The sequence below is a fragment of the Micropterus salmoides genome, unplaced genomic scaffold (assembly GCF_014851395.1).
Source record: "Micropterus salmoides isolate LMB-PRFRI ecotype aquatic unplaced genomic scaffold, ASM1485139v1 Ms_hic_scaffold_1459, whole genome shotgun sequence".
NCBI lineage: Eukaryota > Metazoa > Chordata > Actinopteri > Centrarchiformes > Centrarchidae > Micropterus > Micropterus salmoides.
Window position 1 is genome coordinate 4,691 of NW_024040551.1, and position 21,535 is coordinate 26,225.

The following is a 21,535-nucleotide window of genomic DNA, read 5'->3' on the forward strand; positions in this document are numbered from 1 at the left end:
ACGGGCCCGTTAACCAGTCCGCGTCCAGCAGTAAGAACCTGTCAAGCTCACGAAAATACAGGAAACTAGGTTATTGTGCTTAAACACTAAAGCCTCGACAGAAGAACGGGGTGTGCTCATCTTATTTAAAATGTCGAATATTTCAAGGATTTTCCATCAGATCTTTGTTGATATTTTTCAAGGTACAGTACTGAACATTTGATTGAAACAACTTTTTATCTGACATATATTTCATTGTACAAATGCACCTTTTTTAAAGTTTCATGGCTTTATTTTGAAAGTTAGAACCGGAAGCGCCGTTTCTTACTCTGGCTAGTTTGTAGCGTTCGATGGGATAGGCCATAACAACCATCCAAGAAGGCGTTGTGCTACTATGGGGAAATACCGAACCGAACCGAGGATAAAAACGGTTTTGGTTTAGTTTTTACTCGAGGTAAATGCTGGAAATTCGCCGGAAAGTCGATGCAAGTGGAAATTATCGCATATTAGCGATCAAATGTGGACGTTGACGTCGAGCCGTGCGTAATGAGCAGAGTTGGAAAAAGAAGGTGTTGAGCTGCATTTTTTCTCTCTCTGCCAGAGACAACTTAGGTCGGAGTACTGCTTAAACTACGAGGCGATACGAAGCAAAATAATGCCCACGAAGCTCTCCACTTTCTGGTAAATATTTTTTGAACGCTCGCTTTTCAACAGTTGCTTCGCATCCTGCTCAAAGTAAATTGCTGTTTCCGAGGGTTAAAGTCAAAGCGACACAGCAGAGGTAGCTTACCCTAGCCTCTTAGGATATGCTACTAATTACAGGGCAGTGGTGAATATGACTCCTCTTGCTAGGCTGTCGCGAAAATTTTGGACACCAACTTACTTCCCATTTTTATCAGCTGAGACAAACAACCCACTTGGTTTTTTGCTCTACAAGCACTTTTAACCAAGGCTTCCGCTGAGCACCGATAGCCCACCAATAGCCCAAAGAGCAACAATAGCTCCGCGTAAACGTAAGGCTAACAAAGCCATTGCAAATGATTGATTTCTTTATGCACAGGTTACTGAAGGGAACATTTATTCACTTATGTGAGGGTAGATCGATAGAAAAGTTTCAGATGAACGTGCATTTTCACTTTGCGGATCAACCTACATGTTGCTGTTTATTGCCTCTGTGTGAGGTAGTTGTTGATAGGTTGTACTGTGGCAACAATGTGGCCTGTCACCTATTGCAATCTATAGCCTACTTGTGGACATAGATTTGTTGGTGTATTAAATTTGTATATTGAGTCCATTTTGCATTTTGTAGGTATCCTTTCTTGTTCACAATACATTATTATTTGCCTAAACAATCCAAATTTTTTATTGATATCCTAAAGGGTTTCTGCAGCAATGTCTATGATATTTGTTGCTGTCTCTGTCTATTTAAGTGTTGAGGAGCCATATGCACACCAATAATCCCGTTATAATCTCACTGAAATTCTGGTTAGACTCAGCATTCTGTACAGCCTTCATCTTAAAGGGTTAAAGACTGTCTTTCTATCTTGTCATTTAGAAAAGGTGTATTCACTGTGCCCTTCAGGAATTAGATTTGACTTTTTACCAGGTTAAGTATTTGTGTCAGTGCTCCAGGGCTCTATAATGACATGTCATTATTGGCGTTACATGCTCAGAAGTCTGTGACTGGCATGAGCTTGCAAGTACTTGCCACAGAGTAACTGAATGAGCCAGATTTTGGCCTGAATTCTGTTTACCCTAGCCAGTTTGATGGAGAACTGGACAAGGAGCATTGACAACTCGCATAAAATAAGCACTTATTGTTTCCTGGGCTGCCATTCATTCTCTGGAGATTGACTGCCAGGCTGTGTTTGTATTGTCATTAGTGTGTGCACACTTAACATTTCTTTATAGAAAAGATGGCCTTGGTCAGTGTTGTTTTTGCAAGCTGACCTAGAGCCTGGCATTCATCTGTTCATTCTTTGTCACTTTAGGGATCATCGTGTTCTTATCCTAAAGGTCTAAAAGAACAGCGTGTGTCAATGCTGATGAGATATTATCTGCAATATCTAGCTTTTTGTTTATGTAGTGTGGCCTCCAGGGCAAAACATTTTAATCAGCTGACAACATAGGCTGCAAAATGCAAAAAATGCAAACCTACGGTTCATATTGTTGGTTGACACAGGCTAATCCAGAGGCTGCCCACCATGAGTCATCATTGTGGAGACTTTTGTTTCCTCTATCTGTCTATGTCATTTCAGCGTGTTGCTGTTTCTAGCCTGTTCTGATTCGTGTAGTTTCCTGTAGCTCTCCTGGCAGAGTCTGTAATCAGTCAAATGGCCTGATTAACTGTTATACTGATTGACCTGACCTGATTGGCAAAAACACTGCAGAGGTAAGCAGTCTGCTTTGCCGCTGAATTATGTCTCTCCAACTATCATTTCACAAAATATGACATCATTATTATTTCAGGGGGAGTCATTTATTTTGTTTTCTTTCCACCTGCGGTCCATATTCCACTTGCACATCTTGCTGTGGGATATGTGCAGACACATCAATACCATGGAGGGCACTCTGGTAGAAAGGTCTGGTTTCTGCTCACTGCAGCATTGCTTATTATGACCCTTTTAGAGCGCCTCTGATTGTATCAAATATCCAAAGAGTCAAACAGTCTATAATTACTGTCTGAAGCAGTATTTTTGTCCAGCTTGGTTAGCAAAGCACATAATGGCCAAGTCTCCCCACAGGTCATTTAACAGCATTTGTGACAGCAAAACTTTTTTATAATATGTTATATCCTCCTAAACTTATTAGAAACTGCAATTATAACAAGAGATTAGTGTACATAATTGGATTGCATTTTTTAACGTAATTTTTCTTTTTTTCTTTGTATGTGAGTCAAGAAGTAATTTATCTATGCATCTTCAGGGGTGAGTGTGACAGGACTTCGTGAGATAATAACATGTCAGAAATGGACCAATAAAAATGCCCTGTTGAAGAAATTATATTGAGGAGCTATGTATTTGACAGCTTTGACACTTAAAGAGCAGCTACTGTATAATTTTAGACAGGAAAGTGTTTGGGGGATTTATTTCAGTGTTTCTACAGTTGCTGCTCTTTCATTCAGGCCTGATTGTGATACTGGCACAGTGATTGCTCCTTCACAGAAGATTAGGGCCTATGTCATTGAGCCTAACAAAGAATACTATCAAAAGGTGGTGATTTCATCATTTCATTCAAATGATTCACAGTGGGACCAATGGAGAACACATTTGTGCCATTTGAGCAAAGCAATTTGTGTGTGTTTTATATTCATAAACTCTTATACAGTTACCAGAAAGGCAAGAAACAAAAACGTCTCAATCATCTGCTACACTGCCTGCCCAAGTAATACTTCACATCACTTTTGATTGTTGAAGCCTTGTCATGGCGTGGAAGCTTCATTGCCCCTGTCACTTTGATTCAAAATGTTGACTGTGTGTGTTTTGCTAGCAGAGCCCTGGTAAAGGGTGACGACCTGTAAGAACCTGCATTGAAAGAATAAGAACATGCTGCCGAAGTTTGGGGTCGCTGACAGGAAAGGAAACCCAGATACCTACCGCTTGCCTTTTCTCTAGCCATGATGAGGAAATACACATAAATCATTGAAGTGCCTTGTCTGTCATTTGAATAATACATCGGCCCTATTCTTGTGCCAAGCATTTTTGCATGGTAGTGTTCTATGTTAGGCTGGGCTTCTTTCTTTTAATCCGCCGCAAGTGGCTGGTTTAAATATAATAAAATTATCCAAATGACCAAGGCAAGGTGATCAGTTTGAAAGTGTGTGTGTGTATAGAGAGATAGATGGGGGGGCAGGGAGTGTCTCCCGTCACCTCTCATTAGGGATGTATAGTCCAGCCCAGCCGGCGTCTGCCCCCCCCCCCCCGTCTGTGACACTGCCCTCCCTTGCTCCCAGTCTGAGCACAATGGAGCAGCACACTGTTTGGTTCTAAACTGCGGAAAAGTGTCTTAATGTTCGACACCAGAGAGATTATGGCAGAGACTCTTCTTATTGAACGGTGTGAGTCAGGTCTCAAGGTAACAGCTGTCCTAAATTATGCTTTTAGAATTCTGCACTGCAGCTGAAGTTAAATTTGGTTCACTCGTTTGAATGAGTTAAAGCCACGAGTCTGCCTAGCTGGGAGTCAACGTATTGTTCAATTGATGCGTTGGTTGCTATGTTTTATTCTGTCTCTGCTGTGCTCCTTTGAGGACAACCCCCCCCCCCCCCCCCCCCCCCCCCCCACACACACACACACACACACACACACACACACACACACACACACCCCTTCCTTTGTAAACAAGACAGTATATATCTCAAGGGCTTCCTCCTCACTCCTACATATTCAAATTAAATTTCTAATTTTGTCCAAATTAATTCCTTATGAAGATGGGGCTTATTTAAAGCAGTCTAATGAAATAATAAAGATCATCCAACAGTTTTATTAGAGTGCTCCACTGTGACTGCTTGGTGAGTATTTTTGTGTGTGGAGTAAGAGGCCGTGGTTTTCCATTGAACCCATGGGATACTGTGGAGTGCTGCTCTACAGGGGGAGACACAATGATTTATTAGTATGGTAGGCAGGAAAAACTAGCAGGCTGAGATAAAATGGATCTCCCATCAAACTCCACTTCTCCATCTGGTTTCACATTGAAGACAGAGGAAATGTGTTTATATACATGTGACTGTTTTTATATTGAGTTATTTAAAGGTCCAGAGCAATGACAATTACTTTTCAAAGTCTCTTAATAATGTTTATAAAAGGGCAGAGCAGAGTTACCCAAGATGTAGCCTAAGTGCCATGGAAAATTGAGAAGCTGTCCCTCTGGTTTGGAAAATAATTAAAATAATTTTGATCTCCAATCAACTTGCTCTTAGAAATAAAGCCAGATATACTCAGATTGTAATTAATAGCCTGATGGCTTGAAAGTATGCTTAATTAATGAGGTGGCCTGTTTTCTGTTAGATCGTAGCCAGAGACAGTACAAAGAAGAGAGCAGGAAAGTCACAGAGCGCCTTCACTGGTGCCAGTGAAGCTATTTGCAGTTGGATGAAGCAAGAGGTTAAGCATGCTTCAACCAACTCACAAGGAATGGGGAGGGTCTGGTGCTGTCAGAGTATGTATGAGGAGAGACTCAGAGATAAAATCCAAAGTATACTGGATTAAGGCAACAAACTTTTAAATGACAAGTCGCCAGGGAAAGCTATTTGCAGTAGCTCACCTCTGTCGCACAGCGTTTTCTGACCGAACCATATAAATTAGCAACCGCCTAAATAATGCTATCTCTTGTCCTGTAGAATTTGCATCACATTTGGTATGTGTTATATGAATAAAATCCTTTTTATCAAGACATTTTGACTTCATGGCAGGAAAAGTGCAGGTGTTACTAATAACATTAATCATGGCCCTTTTGTATTCAAGTGTCCAAGTAAACCGTGACAGTGAGCCAGCATGCACAATTACCAAGACCCTGAAACTGAAGTAGCTATAATTAATTAATTGATTTTCTTATTTGCACATGTGCTATTCCTACTGTTAAAATGCCTTCAGAAACTGTTAATGGACAAAATAACCAGATGGGAATGTCCGGTTTTGGCTTATTAATGAAATACCTGACAAATCAAATGTTGCCCCATTAACGTAAAAATCAAATATTCCGATAAAGCTGTCCTGTTCATTGTAACGTCACCCACAATGGCCTAATACAAACAGAGGTTGAATGACGGTAGGCACGTTTGTGTCATCTCACAGTTTAAATCGTCATATTGCCCTTCTCTATGTGACAGAATGCACTAAGATTGCATTCACACATGACATTTCCCATCAACACCACTGTTAAACTCTGAAAATAGTTTCACTGAACAATAACAAGTCATCACAGCTGCGATACAGTGCTTAGTCTGACTGTACTGACATAAACTGAATAGAGATCCAAAGTTTGAAAACTATCTTAGAGATGCTTCAGTAATAATTAAAGAATATAATAAGCTGCTTGGCTCTAATTGGTATGACCATGGTAAATGAATTGTCACTAAAAATGCAGTATAATTATACACTGCATAGATGTATACACACTCAACTGTGGAAGAACATCCAAATGATTCATTAGACTACAAATGTTTAAACTACTAAAGGCTGAGTGGGTTGTGCCTCTGTCTGAAAATCACCGTACATCTACATTAGATTTGTTGTTGACTGACAGTCAGTGTTTCCTGAGGGCTGAGCAGAGGAAGTCTCTGTTAACCTTAAGTCACTATTGAAAATTAGAGTCAAAAGCCTGAACACACACGCAAACACACACATTTCTGATGAGTGCTGTCACTCAACAGCAATGATTCATGATTGCTCTGAAATCAATGTGGCTGAAACAGTGTGACAGATAGTAATGGATGTCCCTCTGTTCAGCTTCCTTAACATTGATGCCCCCTGGCCATTCATTATCTTTGACAGAGTCCAAACAGTCCAAACTCATCATGTTGTAATCCTTGTGAGATATTAGTCAGCAACATTTTTAAAAGGCATTCACTCTTTCATCTTCTTTCCTCCAGGCATGGCAGGCTGCGCCTGGGGCTTTGAGGACGCTCCAGAGGATCCGTGCCTGACCCACAACCGAGGATCGACAGGAATACGTTGTCTGAGCAGAATGACTCAGCAAGAGGGGGGACCCCCAAATAGCAAGTGAAGAAAAGTGAGGATGGGTGCCAATGGATCCAGCTATCCACACTCATGCTCCCCACGCATAGGGGGAAATGCACAAGCACAGCAAACTTTTATAGGTATGTATTTTTTCTGTGGTTTAATTAAGAACGATCAGTAGCACAGTTCACACAAAGTCAGCTCTGATAGGTGATGATTCTGTATGTTCAGTTAGCAAATGAGACAATATAATTTAGATGAACTGTTAAAAACATGATTTCCCCACTCTTTTCTGAACTGAAGTGGTAAAACTGTATTCCTCATCCCATTTTGGCATTATGCACCACTGCTACACATGCACAATGGGGGTCTACCATGGCCAAACTCACACTTTAGATTAGATTAAGTGGCTTCCATGATAACTAATGGTGCAAGAGGTGAATTCTGTTTGTGCATGAGAGCTCTTGAGCTGGGCCATTAACTCATACAATTGACACAAATGCATTAAAAAGCAATGCCTCAGCTTTACTCTGCCATATAGACAGAGAAGTATTATGAGAGGCAGATATGCAAAGAAGCTTGTGTCCAATGTGGGCAGTTAACCATAATCACATTAAGTATTTGCTATGAGAGTTTAAAAGTATTTTTTTTTTTAAAAAGGTAGGGGCAACTTTATTTATCCCAGAGGGGAAATTTCAGTCTCACAACAGCAGCGATATGTAGGGAATGCTAAATGAATACATAATACATAATGACAAGATAAGGAATACAATAAAAAAAAAAAAAATAGAAATATGTAAACATATATTAAAAACAGTGCCTAAAACAGTCTTGCTCTTCTTACCTCTGTTGTTACTATGTGCTTATGGTATGATGTGATTATGATAAGGCTGCTGGCTATCAGACAGAATGAGAGCTAATCTGGTGTCATGATTTTTGTCCCTGTGACCAGCTGTAGGCTGCTTGTTAGACTGTCACATTTTCTACTGAATGCCATGACAGCTACAGTCTGCAACATTTTGCTTTTCCAATTTCAGCAATGCTGACGTTATTGTCAGAGAACATTGTTGTACTATAGTTGGCACATTTCTGTCTTATCTGTTACTTTGTGTCTGCATGCGCTGAAAAGAGTGTGACATACAGGTTGCATTAGTTTGCATGTGTATACACATGAGGTCACTGTATTGCTTATTTTTAAGTAGCATTTTTGATTGGTTGGTTAGAGATCACTCTTATAAGCCATGTTAGGTGACTTATTTGTTTTTTTTTATTTGACTTTTTACTTGAGTTTTTTAGACTTTTTGTGAAAAGTGAAAGTTTTGTAAGGAGCCAAATAATAATATAAATAAAGAGACCTCTGAGGTTTACTCTGAGCTCTGTATGGTGCATGGTTGAGTTGGCCTGAGCCACAGATGATTCACAGTGTTAGAATGATTACTATTTGGGTCAAACTAATGGATGCTTAGAGAAGGGCAGGCAGAGAGGATCTCCTTGGCAGAGGCTTCCTCTGACGTTCGAGTCCTGTCTCTCAAGCCAAAGAAAACTGCTATTTAGTGTAATTGATTGGGCCCATGTATACGAATGGACTGGAGTTCATTGAGAAGTACAAAGCAGGACAAAGTCCTCCATGAGCTAATTGGTTCTTAGTCTGTCTAAACCAAAACAAAATAAAGGGATTCTGTTTTTTTCCGCTGTTGAACTCGATCCAAATGCTTTGGTAGCTGGGTCAGGGGTAGTGTGTGCTTGGCCTGACTTGGAGCTGGCCACACCACAGGGGTGCTAGAGGCAGATTGTGTTTCTAGCAGTCTGGCCTCAAGAGTGACCTAGTGTTTGGGTTTGGAAATGAATGTCTCACCATAACACCATTTTTTTATTTTAAATTATTTTTGAGTCAGTTTTGCCTTTATTTGACAGCCAGTAGAGAGAGACAGGACTCATGGGGAGAAGGGGAAAACTTCCACAGTTATTTTATCAATGAGAAGAGGTTTCCTACTTTATATCCAGCATATGTTATGATTTTTGTTTGTTTAAACACGTTCCTATGAAGCTAACCTGCATTGTGTGTTCATTCCAGGAACGTCATCCTACTCCCAGCAGGGATATGGCTGGGAGTCTAAGCTATACAGCCTGGAGCATGGCCATGAGCGGCCCACAGACAGGAAGAAGAAGAGTCTTGGCCTGGCGACACTCAAACGGAGGTTCATCAAAAGGAGGAAGTCGAGCCGCTCAGCAGATCATGCGCGGCAGATGCGGGAGCTTTTGTCAGGGTGGGACGTCCGTGACACAAACGCCCTTGTGGAGGAATATGAGGGCACAGCAGCCCTCAAGGAGCTGAGCTTCCAGGCCAGCCTGGCACGTGCTGAGGCACCCAGCTTGCAGCGGAATCTGGCTGCCCTCTACCAGCATAAATACTGCACGGATGTGGACCTCATCTTCCAAGGTACTTGCTTCCCAGCTCACCGGGCAATCCTGGCTGCCCGCTGCCCCTTTTTCAAGACTCTGCTGTCCTCATCCCCTGGCTATGGAGCAGAGGTTCTAATGGATATTGAGACAGCTGGCATTGATGTGCCCATGTTCTCTGCCCTACTTCACTACCTGTACACTGGGGAGTTTGGGGTGGGCGGAGCGGAGGATACCAGGCTGCAGAACGTGGATGTGCTTGTGCAACTCAGTGAGGAGTTTGGTACGCCCAACTCCCTGGAGGCTGATATGAAGGGCTTGTTTGACTACATGTGTTACTACGACGCTCTGCTCAGCTTCTCCTCAGACTCTGAGATGATAGAGAACTGTAATGAGCGAGGGGCTGTGGCTGCAGCACCATCAGGGGGCTCAGGAGGCAATGGGTGCCCCGGAACCCCAGATGAGGACCTTAGGGCTCATAAAGCTATCCTCTCAGCACGTTCTCCTTTCTTCAGGAACCTTTTGCAGAGGCGCATTCGCACAGGAGAGGAAATGACTGAGCGCACATTGCAGACACCCACCCGCATAGTTCTGGATGAGTCCATCATCCCACGGAAATATGTGCAGGTTATTCTCCATTGCATGTACACAGATGTGGTGGAGCTCGGGCTGGTGCTGCGGGGCAGTCCCTCAGCAGGCAGCCTTGGCGAGGTGCAAGCACTGGTGTCTGGGGGCCGTGGAGCCAGCACACGCACCGAGGAGGCCATGGAGCTGTACCACATCGCTCTGTTTTTGGAATTTAGTATGCTTGCTCAAGGTAAGCCATAATCGCACATTAACAACACACATGCACACAAATCAGTAGTACATGACGAAAAGAGAGATGTTCTCTTCTAGATATCTATGGGGTGTGTGTGTGTGTGTGTGTGTGTATATCTATATCTATATATATATATATCTATATATATATATATATATATATATATCTATATATAGATATATATATATATATATCTATATATATAGATATATATATATAATATATATATATAGATATATATATATATAGATATATATATATATAGATATATATATATATAGATATATATATATATAGATATATATATATATAGATATATATATATAGATATAGATATATATAGATATAGATATAGATATATATATATAGATATAGATATATATATATATATATATATAGATATATATAGATATAGATATATATATAGATATAGATATATATATATAGATATAGATATATATATATAGATATAGATATATATAGATATAGATATATATATATATATATCCATACTTAGCGGTGCATCATTATAGCTTCGCAATATGACCGTAAATCTATATGAAGACATACTATCAGATTGACCTTTAACCATAAAAGGGATTTTTTTTTTTTTTTTTTTCAGTGCATATATTTCTTCTCTCATACTGGCTTTAAATAATGATATTATATCTTCAGATAAGTACGACGGAGTATTAGGGCCACATTGAGGAGTAAAAAAAAAAGAGATTATGAGAACTCTATTGGACTTGTGCGTTGGGTTTGAAACGCCATTTCACAGATATTTCCTGAGCTGACTGGTGGCTGTATGTGTGAAGCAGACGTCGATCGCCACAATACGCTTACCTTACTACATGTGTCTTTCTGTTGTGCATTTTTTCTATCTGTCAAAGCAGCAGATGGCCCGACAATTTCACCCACCAACAAGTTACTCGGTGGCTAATTTCATTCTCTGTGTGATACTAAAGTTTCTGTAGTGTCAGCTTCTGTCAAGCTTAATGCCATTATACAACAACAAGTTGTAATGTGCGAAGTTGATGCTTCCTCTGCAGACTGGTTTACTCTCGCGTGTCATGTGAGTGTAATCGTAGCCTTTGTGATTAGAAAATCCCGTTTCATCATATCGCGATAAAATCGCATATGCAATTAATCATTCAGCCCTAATACCAACTGTTATAATGTAGTTAAATAGCCTTCACCATGAATTCCAATGTTAATTTCTCCGTCTGGACTGTCAGAATTAGTGCTGGCTTTTTGTGAATTAATGTCTTGCAAGATATTGGCCTACTTTAATATTCACCCTTTCCTTAAAACTACATTGTGCGTGTTGGCATATGTGCAATATGGCTGTGCAGATCAGGCTATTGTTAAACAGCTTGGTTGACTATGATGGGTGTGCGAGCTGCCCGTGACAGATAGATATAGGCTGGAGGGTTTGTTTGTGTCTCCAGGAGCAGACAGCTTACGTTCTGATACATGCAGCACATCTGAGCTTCTGTCAACAGCTCGTCACAGATCTATCATTACTCAGATGACACTGTCTGTGACTTGCAGCAGTATGCTGGTTTCACGGTATACCGTGATATGCCATCTACATTTGCTTATCTGCTGTATTATATATTTAATTCTACCTTATTAGTGTTCTTATAATATATATGAAGCTTTGTGTCTTCCTGTGCAGAATATTATAATTAAGTGAGTGTTCAACCAAAAAACTATAATAAACATTGTGTTACCGTGATATTTTGTGATACTGTTATCATACTGTGAAAATCTAATACCGTTGCAACCCTAAAGTCTTGACAGAATGACCCCAGTAACATGTCAAAGGTTACAACCATGGTTTGACATGAGGCAGTCATTTTATCACTCTAACCTCCTCTAACACTGTCCACTTTGAACACACACCAAACAAAACTCCTCTTCATCCTTTGCAATATGCAATACTTGAAGCAGTCTATGCATTTGGCCTGCCTGCATTGACTGTGTGGATCCAGAGAGGTTGTATGACTTAACAGCAGTGTTTCCCACATTTAGACTTTACTTGCCCATATTAACGGCTGCCCAGGTATAAATGGTGACCCATTTTAGCATTTTGCAGAGAAACACAGAGAGAGATGTTCTCTGTTATAAGATATTTCCCAAGCAAGGATGAGGTAAAGCAACAGTGAACACACCAGTGCAGATGTCATTCGTTAGCTACCACATTGGTTTCGTTTTGATAGGCTATGTCATTGACAAGCCTTCTCCACATGCAGAGCACCTGCTGCTGGAAACGGAATCGTGGGTGGAAAAATCCAGAAGACGAGTTCTGTGTCTTTTCAGCGACTTTATACAGAAAAACATACTGCTGGGTAAAGTCAGCAGACCAGACATGTTCAGTTATCATATCCTATATCCATCTTATCTTTCATAAAGCCACAATGATGCAAATTAGTTTGTCAAATATTGAAATGGTGGTATGAGATGACGATTTAAGCACACTTTCATAATTTCACTGCCTAAAGCTGTGTAATGAAATCAAAACAGTGTTATTTTCAGTTTAAGTTACAATGATATTCAGCATATTCAAAATGCACTCAGTATACTTTGTTGTAACTCAAAACACTTCAGTGAAGCTGTCTTACAGTAAAAGCCCTCCAGTGACACCTCCTTGCCTTATGCCTTGCTTTCATCAAATTCTCTGTGGCTTTTACTGTGAAGCAGCTGCAGACACACAACATCCTCAGAGGTGTTTTAGCCTCTGTGTTTGCTGTGCTAACACATGGATATATAAAACTTCCAAACTTGAATTCACTGTAAATGTATAGATTCACCAGTAAGCCGATATTGCAGCCCTTTACAAGGTATTTTTGTGTAAACTCACACTCCAGTATTGATACTAATTTAGTATATGGTACAATCTCAATGGGTGTGGATGTTTGTCTATTGAAGCTTGAAAATGATAAAAAAAAAAAAAAAAGCTGTCCAAAGGGGAAGCTGTGCGAACGACATACAGTAAGACATTTCTGCAATACAATGCACTCTATAAAAGTAAACATGCTTGTAGAAAATCTTTCAAAAGCACAGGATTAGTTATGGGCAGCTGTTTAATTGATTGAAGGGCAATGGAGCAATCACTTTTTTAAGACCTGTGCAGTGATCCATATAGCACTGTACACAAACACCATACACACAGCTGGTTAGAAATCCACCTCCCATCCTCCATCTCTAGTGTTTCCTTTCCACCTACACGAACCTACTACGAGGGTCACTCTGGCAGCTTAAGCCGATGAGCAGGCAAATGGTGTCATCCCCACACAACATCACGTCCTCTTCCTTCCCCTCCCCCCTCTCAACAAGCCCTTCTCGAGGGTATTTTTATCCCCTCTCCTCTCTCCCACTGTGCTGCACCGCTCTAATCAGTTCCCATGAAACCTCAATATGGAATGTGGTGAGATGGTCAAAGGTTGACCCGGCGTCATTTTATTCAAGTTATCTTCTTCTATGTTCTGATTTCCTGTTATTACCCTTTTGGAGACCCCTTTATTTAAATTTTGGCCTTACACACTCCAAAAAGTGTCAAATCATCCTGGCATCTGTGAGTTGATCATGAAATGAAAAATGTGTCCATCCCACAGCTGGAGTCTTCAGTAGCTGCCTCGTCTCTTCAGGAGGCAGCAGAGAGGCTTATGTCAGGAGTTTCATATGGAGATAGTGTGACAGATGAGCGGGCTATCTTGCCCCTTAACTGCTACCCTCTGACTGGGGGAAGTTTTGGCCCTTGGAGGTTTTTGTGGAGCAGTTGAGCTCTCTGTCATTCCTCCTTATTAATTCTCAAGATGTGTATCCCTTTATGACTCCATCTCACTCAGATAGCAACCAATATTAAAAGCCTTATTAATTTTTCAAGTGCACCACAGAGATAATTGTTGGTGTGGTTTCAGTGTGTGTGCACTGAAGTGCCTCTTCTTCCTCCACGCTCACTGACTGACCAGTTCTTTCACTGCCCTATCCTGTGTTTTGGAGTGTGTCATCTGAAGTCCCAGTCCTTAAGTGATCATCAGACATCATTTACATCCACAGACTTGTTTACAGGCCTATTGAGTGCAGTTGATGCTTTAAGTGGCTTTGGAGACTGTGTGATCCATAAACAGAGCTCCAAATAACAGCGAGACAAAATGCACAAAATGTGCATAAGTTGGTGTAGTGCAGGGCGGGATGTTGCTGTTACTGCTGTCGTGTTGATATTCTTGTCAGTAAGATGAGCTCCAGTGAATGTGGTGTATCACCCATGGAGAGAAGGGGAGGCAGGTTAGTATTAGATATAATGCTGATTCTAATCTCCAGCTCATAATAAAAGTGCTACGTTTTAAAAGACTGGCTGTTGCTGTGAATTCTAATGGGCTAACAGAGCAGAGCTGTTTGCTTTCCTGTGCCACTGGTCGCAAGTGGGGAATTGTCTGCCTTCGTGCCGTGTGTGCCTGTGTGTCTGCATTTGCAAAGAAGCAAAGGTGAAAGACTGACATGAGCAAAAGCACTTTCTAGAAGACAGACAGCACAGGGACGAGTGGTGGAGATGGAGGCACAGATGTTGAGAATCCATTCCCTCTTCGAGTCAGTTTTATAGCAGATAAAAAAGGCAAAGTGCCTGGGTCCACATTTCATCTACATCAGTCTACTTAACGATGCAGGATTTTCACCCTTCGTTTAAAACACTGTGGGTGTCTGCTTTGCATTTCTGTAACTCGCTATTATAACTACAGAAGCCCCAGAAGGAAAAATGCATCGTGTGTGTGTGTGTTCGTGTTCGCGTGTGTGTTCATCTTAACAATTTGTGCTTGGACGGATATGAGGCATCAGATTCAAAAGCGAAAGCATCACTGGAGCCATCACTCTGAAGTCTGGTGTCCAGTTTCCAAGAGTGTATGTTCAAAGTGGTAGTTTGTGGAGGAAGGGCAGCTTAGATCTTCTAGTTTAAGATAAGAGTTTCCCTGAGGAGCGAGGCTACTGGCCCAACCATGAACTGATGGACAGAACTGCCTGGAATGAGGAAGTTGGCACAAGCTTGTGTTTCAGATCAGAGCAGCACTAACTGGTCGTCAGTCAGTCTGGCTGTATCTCCATGGATGTCCGTTTTGTATTAAACATTATTGATCATAGAAAGGCTGAGAATAAGGGCCTCTGGCACTCTGGTATGTTGGGGTTTGGCATAGATAGCTTGACCTAACCAATCATATGTTAGTCTAAGTGGATGTTAGGGTGTTTAATTCTGCCTAAATGGATCCCTCTTAGAATAAGCATGAGTTTGAGTGCCAGGCTGAATTTTCAAAACGTAGATCTTTTTTTTTTCTTTTTTTTTAATGGCTAGAGCAGCAGGTACATAATTCCCTAAGCCTTCTGTGGATTTTTAATGCATTTTGGAATTATGCACACAAGTGTGTACACATTTGCAAAGTGTGTGTGCTCTTGCATCGACAGCACATTTCCTTTGGCTGCTATGTTTACTCATCACGGTTAAGAGGAGGCAGCTTGAGACTGAAACACATCAAGGTATCAAAGGCATTTCTGTGGGTTGGTGTGTTACAGAGTTAAACCACTGCCTGCTGTTCTGGTATGTGCTCTGATTTAGGAAACGCAGCAAGGAGGATGTGGGGGCTACTAGAGGGAGACTCCCTGGGTCAGTGAATACGAGTCAAAACTACTGATGGTCTGGCAGTGCCTGCAGAATTACTGCTTGTATTCTAATAATCGTTCAGTTGAATAATTTTCAATTGAATTTATTTTCTACTAGCTTTTGTTAAGTATTGCTGGCCTGAATATCTGTAATTGTATTTGGAATATGATACACTTGTGCCCATAAAGAGACGTGATTGACTGTCAATTTAAATTGCTTGTCTCTCTCATTGGCTGTCCCAGGCTGTGAGGACATCGTTGTGGAAAGCCTGTCTCTGGACTCGCTCGTCCCCATCTTGAAGTGGAGCTCCCAGCCTTATGGCTCCAAATGGGTCCACAGGCAGGCCATGCACTTCCTCTGCGAGGAGTTCAGTCAGGTTGTCACCTCAGATGTTCTCTACGAGCTTAGCAAGGAGCACCTTCTCAGCGCAATTCAGTCTGACTACCTACAGGTAAGGACACAGAACGTTACCTGTCACTCTCCATGACATCTGACAATGTGGAAGATACGTTTTCTGGTGTGGAGCTTCAGTAATGGGTGTCTGACATGTTCACAATGATTGCTTGGTGAAAATACAGTAAACACATACACACACACACACACAGATGCATTACACAATCTCTGCCTCGGTCACACACCATACGCATATACACACACCGACGACACACAGGGTCTCCAGAATTGTCTCTTCCCTGGAGGGAAATGCCTTCAACCCCAGAACCTAATCAAAGCTGAGCTGTCATCTGCACAGCCAAGCTACTTGGGCATTAGACCAGATGGTTGAGGTGAAGTGTTGTAATTCAACTACACAAACAAACAAAACAAGCCTGAGCTTTGCCGGGAACATATTGCATTTTCAGCTTACCCTCATTTAATAGGTTCCCAGTTTTGTTCTTGACAATGTTTAACCATGTCCTAATAATACTCTCTCTCTCTCTCTCTCTCTCTCACTCTCTCTCTCACACACACACACAAAATGTCTTTCTTTTTCTCTGTACCTTGGTCTTATTCACAGGCGAGTGAACAGGACATTCTCAAGTATGTTGTTAAGTGGGGCGAGCAGCAGCTTATTAAGAGGATGGCAGACAGGGGTAAGATAATACACACTATAATTACCCTTTGAGCAGCCCCCTAATGGCTCTGAGGAAATTACCCACTTACCAGAGCCCCCCAAATACAATTAAAAGCAATACAAAAAATAGCCAAACTTTACCCAAGTCAACAGGAAGTGGCCTCATAAGTGATTGGTCATGTCATTGTGTGTTCTGACCCAGTAAGCAATTGTTTTCTGTAGGGTCTGTGGTCAAGGTTGTTAGTCCTCGTATTGTAACGGCTAGCAACCTGCTTTTGGAAGCTGAACCACACAGCAGGCAAGGCATTATTTATCCATAATTTGTTAAACTGAGCTCACCTGAATTATGTGAAAAATAGCCAGCAGGTTAAATTAAAAGCATAATCATAGTTACATAAATAGTCATGGTTATATGCATTATATTAAAAGGCGGCTAATGGCTATTCCTGTCCTCATTTACCTAGAGCCCAATCTGTTGAGCGGGACAGCCCACAGCGTAAACAAGAGGGGAGTGAAAAGGAGAGACCTGGATGTGGAGGAGCTAAAGGAGATCCTGTCTCCCCTCTTGCCCTTCATCCGGACTGAGCACATCTTACCTTCCAACAGTGACGTCCTCTCTGACGCGGTCAGTACTCCATGTCTGCTTTTTCTGTGTGCGTATGAGTGTGCACCTGAGTCATTATGACTATCATAAACTGAGCATTGAGCCACATTCTTCACCCTGTTCACAGCTTAAAAGGGGTCTGATAAGCACCCCTCCTTCAGACATGCTGCCCACAGCTGAAGGGGGAAAAGCCAATGCGTGGTTACGGCAGAAAAACGCTGGCATCTATGTGCGTCCCCGCCTCTTCTCTCCATACGTGGAGGAGGCTAAGGTAAGGTTCATTCACTTCTGATTAATGCCGCTTCCAGACAACACAGGAAGAAGTGGATTATTTGTGCCCCATATAGCTATCATCAAAGAGCCTTGGGGAAATTTGTGGACCTGTTCATAGCTCAGACATGCTAAAATAATCCATGCCTGGATGTTGCTATGCATACTCACCATTTTTTTTATAGTTGCCTCCATCATCTTGAATGAAATTCAATTTATGTCCATTTGCACACTTTTCCTAATAACTCATAGGCCTTCCCAGGGCCATGAATATTTATGAACATATCCCTAGACCAGAGAGAGTCATTATTAGATGAAGTGTCAATCAAGTGGAACTAATTTGCAAACCCTCTCAGTGTCCTTGAGTTGCACATAGGACTTGTATTTTTTAGAAGTTCTGGTCTAACTTGCCCTATCTCGTCTACCTGTCCTTAGTCTGTGCTTGATGAAATGATGGTGGAGCAGACAGACCTGGTGCGTTTGCGATTAGTGCGCATGTCCAACGTACCAGACACACTCTATATGGTCAACAATGCTGTGCCTCAGTGCTGTCACATGATCAGCCACCAGCAAATGGCAAGCAACTCAACCACGGCACCATCGGTTGTGGCCAATGAAATTCCAGGTGGGCCAAAAAAAAAATTCTGAATCAAAAAATGATCAGGCTATTATATTAATATGAATATAAAAATCCATTGATGTACATGTTTGTATTGTGTTCATCTTTCAGTGCCGCAGCTGTCGGTCGTAAAGGAGATGATCCGGAGGCTGCAGGAACTGAGACACACAGAGCAGGTCCAGAGAGCTTATGCCCTCAACTGTGGTGAAGGAGCCACCGTCAGCTATGAGCTACAGCTGCGGGTGCTGAGGGAGTTTGGTCTGGCAGACGGCGCCACTGAGCTACTGCAGGTTAGCAGACAGCAGAGTTTGTCTCCAAGGTTAGACAGGACAAACCAGGGCCTACGGCTGGGGCCACACAGACCTCAGTAACGCAGCAGACGCAAACCTTGAACCCAGGCAGATAAATCTTAAGAAGAACTTTTAAAATAGGGTTTGCTTTGGCATCACGACTACGGATATAGATTTGTTGAACTCCTTTTTTGTTGTTTCAGAACCCATACAAGTTCTTCCCCGATGAACGGTTCGGAGATGAGAGTCCAATTCTGGCTCTGCGCCAGGTGGGTCGGTGTCGGGTAAACAGCAGCCCAGCCATGGATAGCATGTTCACAGAGCTGGAAGGGGTAGTAGGCTTCCACCCTCCTTTACCTCCTCCACCTCCCCCCTACCACCCACCTGCCACACCCAGCCATGCTCAGCTCAAGGGTGCCTGGCGACCCCGTGTACCCATGCCCACCCCCACCCGTTCCTTCTCCTACCCCTGCAACCGCACCTTGATCCAGCGCCATGCAGCCGCCAAGCATGGCAGCTCAGACTACTCCTCTGTGCCCAGGCCCCAGCCCCCAGACTGTACCAACCCGCAAGCTATGGGCCGAGTTTTGCTCTCAGACCGGCAAGCGGTGAGTGTGTGTGTTACTTCCTAGAGTCCTTGTGCTACATTTGTGTTTATTCAAATGCGGCTTTATGGTTTGTGCCTGGGATCATGAGTAGCTCAACTGTCAGGTAATGTCACACATTTTTTATCTGTTTTCCGATGCAGATGGGCATGGAGCCTGTTATAAGGGAGTTCATGCCTGACATTGCACTGGGTGTGTCGGTGATGTCCCTAAGGGAGCAGCACATGGCAGAGATGGACAGGGAAAGCCCTCACAGCCCAATGGGCCCCTCAGGCCGCCATCTACCCCATGGGCCCTGCCCTTCCTCCCGCCTCAGCCATGGCCACGGTCCTGGGCATGGTCACTCCTGCAAGAGACACGCTCCCGAACCCAAGCTGGAGGCTCAAGCCGAGTTCCCTGACCTGTATGACTTCTCCTGCCGACCTGCAACCCCGACCTCTGCTCACCCTCTGCCCTCCTTTTCAGGACCAGACCTCTACAGTCACAGCTGCACCCCCTCCAGCTCTTATCCACCCCCCTACATTTCTGACTCTCAGTCCCAAGGTCACTTGCAGGGACGAACTGCCCCAGACTCACTACGTCTGGATGTACTCAGCATGACCTCTCAGAGGCATGATGGAGTCCTTGCCAGCCCCTCTGGGGCCCAGCCTAGAATGGGACACACACCAAGGGGGCGATCAAATGAGACAGACCTGACTCATGGCTTGGGTCATTTACGGTCTCCCAGTGGGAACATGGACAACTATGAGGAGAGGCACACAGGAACTAGAGATGCCCCAGAGGAGATGGTTCTAGCTGGAGAATCATCAGGCCTGGGGCCCCTCCAGCAGCCTCACAGGAACAGTGTCAGCGAAGAGATCACCAGAGACCGCAGGTCACCCAGCAAGCCTGACTACCCTTATAAGAAATCTGCACTTTAACCCCAGTTGAGGGCCAAAGGTTGAGTTAAGAAAAGGGAAAGCGTGATGAGTGGCCATCACAATGGATGGCAAAGCACTAAATGTGTGCCTGTGTATATGTGTGTGTGTGTGTGTTTGAGAGGAGCAGGGAAAAGGGGTGGTCGATGGTTGCTATTTATAGGATCTCTCCTTTTGTCCTACCTCTATCACACTGTGCTATCCATCACACAGTCAAGAGTATGGGAAGAGTAAGAGATGTAGGTTAATTGGCGATGCTTGTAATTGATCTCCGCAAGCCCAAGTCCTGCTGGTTTAGAGGATGACTCAGGCTCTACTGGGATGGATTGGTCTCTTGAGTTTGATTGTAAAGAAAGAGGTTTGCTCTATGCTGTGTGAATCCTGCATGAGGAGGTCACAACACTAGATGTAGCTCAGTTATGAACTGATGTTTTAAGACTTTCTTTTCATTGGTTCTGTTGTCTCTGTTATTTTCAGCAAGTAATGAGGAGATGGCAGGATAAGAATCTTAATTTACACAAGCAAACAATGGCACCCAATGTGGGACAGACAGTATTATGATAAAAATCATATGTAAATTCTTCGGGATGTGTTCTTTTCCTCCCTTGACTTGTATTTCCATTTTTTCCTGTAGCATGCCTATAGCAACCCCTTACTAGTTTCCCTCCTCCTGGCCCTGGTTCTGCAGTGCTGAGGGACAGGCCACAAAAGCAGGAATTGGACCTGACAGGAAGTAGGTCATCAGAGCTCCATTCTCCTGTAACCCAGTCTGATCATTGTGTCAGGCTTTAACTATCACAGCCTCTCAGTGTCTAGCTTAGAGGCAGACAGGAGTATCGCGGGCAGGTTCATTACTGATGCGGAAATATAGGGGTGCCATGACAACTGACGAAGTGCTGGGGGTGTGTTAGTTTTTCAGCTGGAACAGGTGTTTCTGTGTGTGAGGATAACTTTAGTACACACAGGTGTTTAGACAATCTCTGTACTGTATGCTTCCATCTTTAGTCAGGTCTGTTTGTACATATCAGAGTATTTTGGCACGGAGTACGGTGGTCAGGGTGCTGGAGTTCCCTCTTGTTCTGTTTTTAATTCAGTAGCATCAATTAATCAAATCTAAAGCCTTAACCAGTGCTTGGAATATTCAGTTTTAGCTACCTTCAATTAAATATGATGTCATTATATCGCAACCCGTTAATTGCTTATTTGACTGTTCTGTTCACCAAAACCATGTACATACATCTGGCCTCCATCTCACCACCTCATGGGAGATTGTGGACCTGCACCTCCAGCGTTGTTACTGTTAAATATACTGTTAAAGAGCCACAGCGTCTGTAGCTCCAGAACCCTGCGAGTACACACACACAAAAGCCTGTTACAGCCAACAGCTGGCATACAACCTCACATACAAGTATCGTTGCACTGTAGGAGCCACCTGTCTGTTAGCTGAAGGGAAAAGGAACAAATGAATTTTGAACAAAAGGAATCTTATATTGAAGAGAAGTTGGCGATTGCTGGCTCATATCTCCAATGGAAATTGTATATAATGAATTGAGTTCCACATGTTCTGATGAATTTTTAATGGTTTCTATCACATTTTAGTGGTTGTTGAAGGTTTGTGTTTTTACTGTA

At 42.7% G+C, this 21,535-nt stretch overlaps 1 protein-coding gene across 2 annotated transcripts; it reads left to right on the top strand.

The window, feature by feature from the left end:
* Nucleotides 1–314: 314 nt before the first annotated feature.
* Nucleotides 315–20,551, top strand: LOC119903302 (BTB/POZ domain-containing protein 7-like). 2 transcript variants are annotated; one of them, XM_038719481.1, is made up of 11 exons: nt 315–660; nt 6,569–6,796; nt 8,731–9,873; nt 15,772–15,980; nt 16,545–16,620; nt 17,066–17,226; nt 17,333–17,476; nt 17,911–18,100; nt 18,206–18,384; nt 18,588–18,992; nt 19,133–20,551. In XM_038719481.1, exons 2-11 carry the CDS (start codon nt 6,715–6,717, stop codon nt 19,907–19,909), a joined length of 3,366 nt encoding a protein of 1,121 aa, XP_038575409.1. In that variant the 5' UTR covers nt 315–660; nt 6,569–6,714; the 3' UTR covers nt 19,910–20,551. The 2 variants fall into 2 exon arrangements, with proteins under 2 accessions (XP_038575409.1, XP_038575410.1); XM_038719482.1 differs by having other exon boundaries at nt 317–433.
* Nucleotides 20,552–21,535: the final 984 nt, after the last annotated feature.

Coding starts and splice junctions, on each gene's coding strand:
- LOC119903302 (XM_038719481.1), top strand. CDS start 6,715: ATGGGTGCCAATGGATCCAGCTATCCACACTCATGCTCCCCACGCATA. Junction 6,797..8,730: donor AGCACAGCAAACTTTTATAG/GTATGTATTTTT, acceptor TGTTCATTCCAG/GAACGTCATCCTACTCCCAG. Junction 18,993..19,132: donor TGCTCTCAGACCGGCAAGCG/GTGAGTGTGTGT, acceptor TTTCCGATGCAG/ATGGGCATGGAGCCTGTTAT.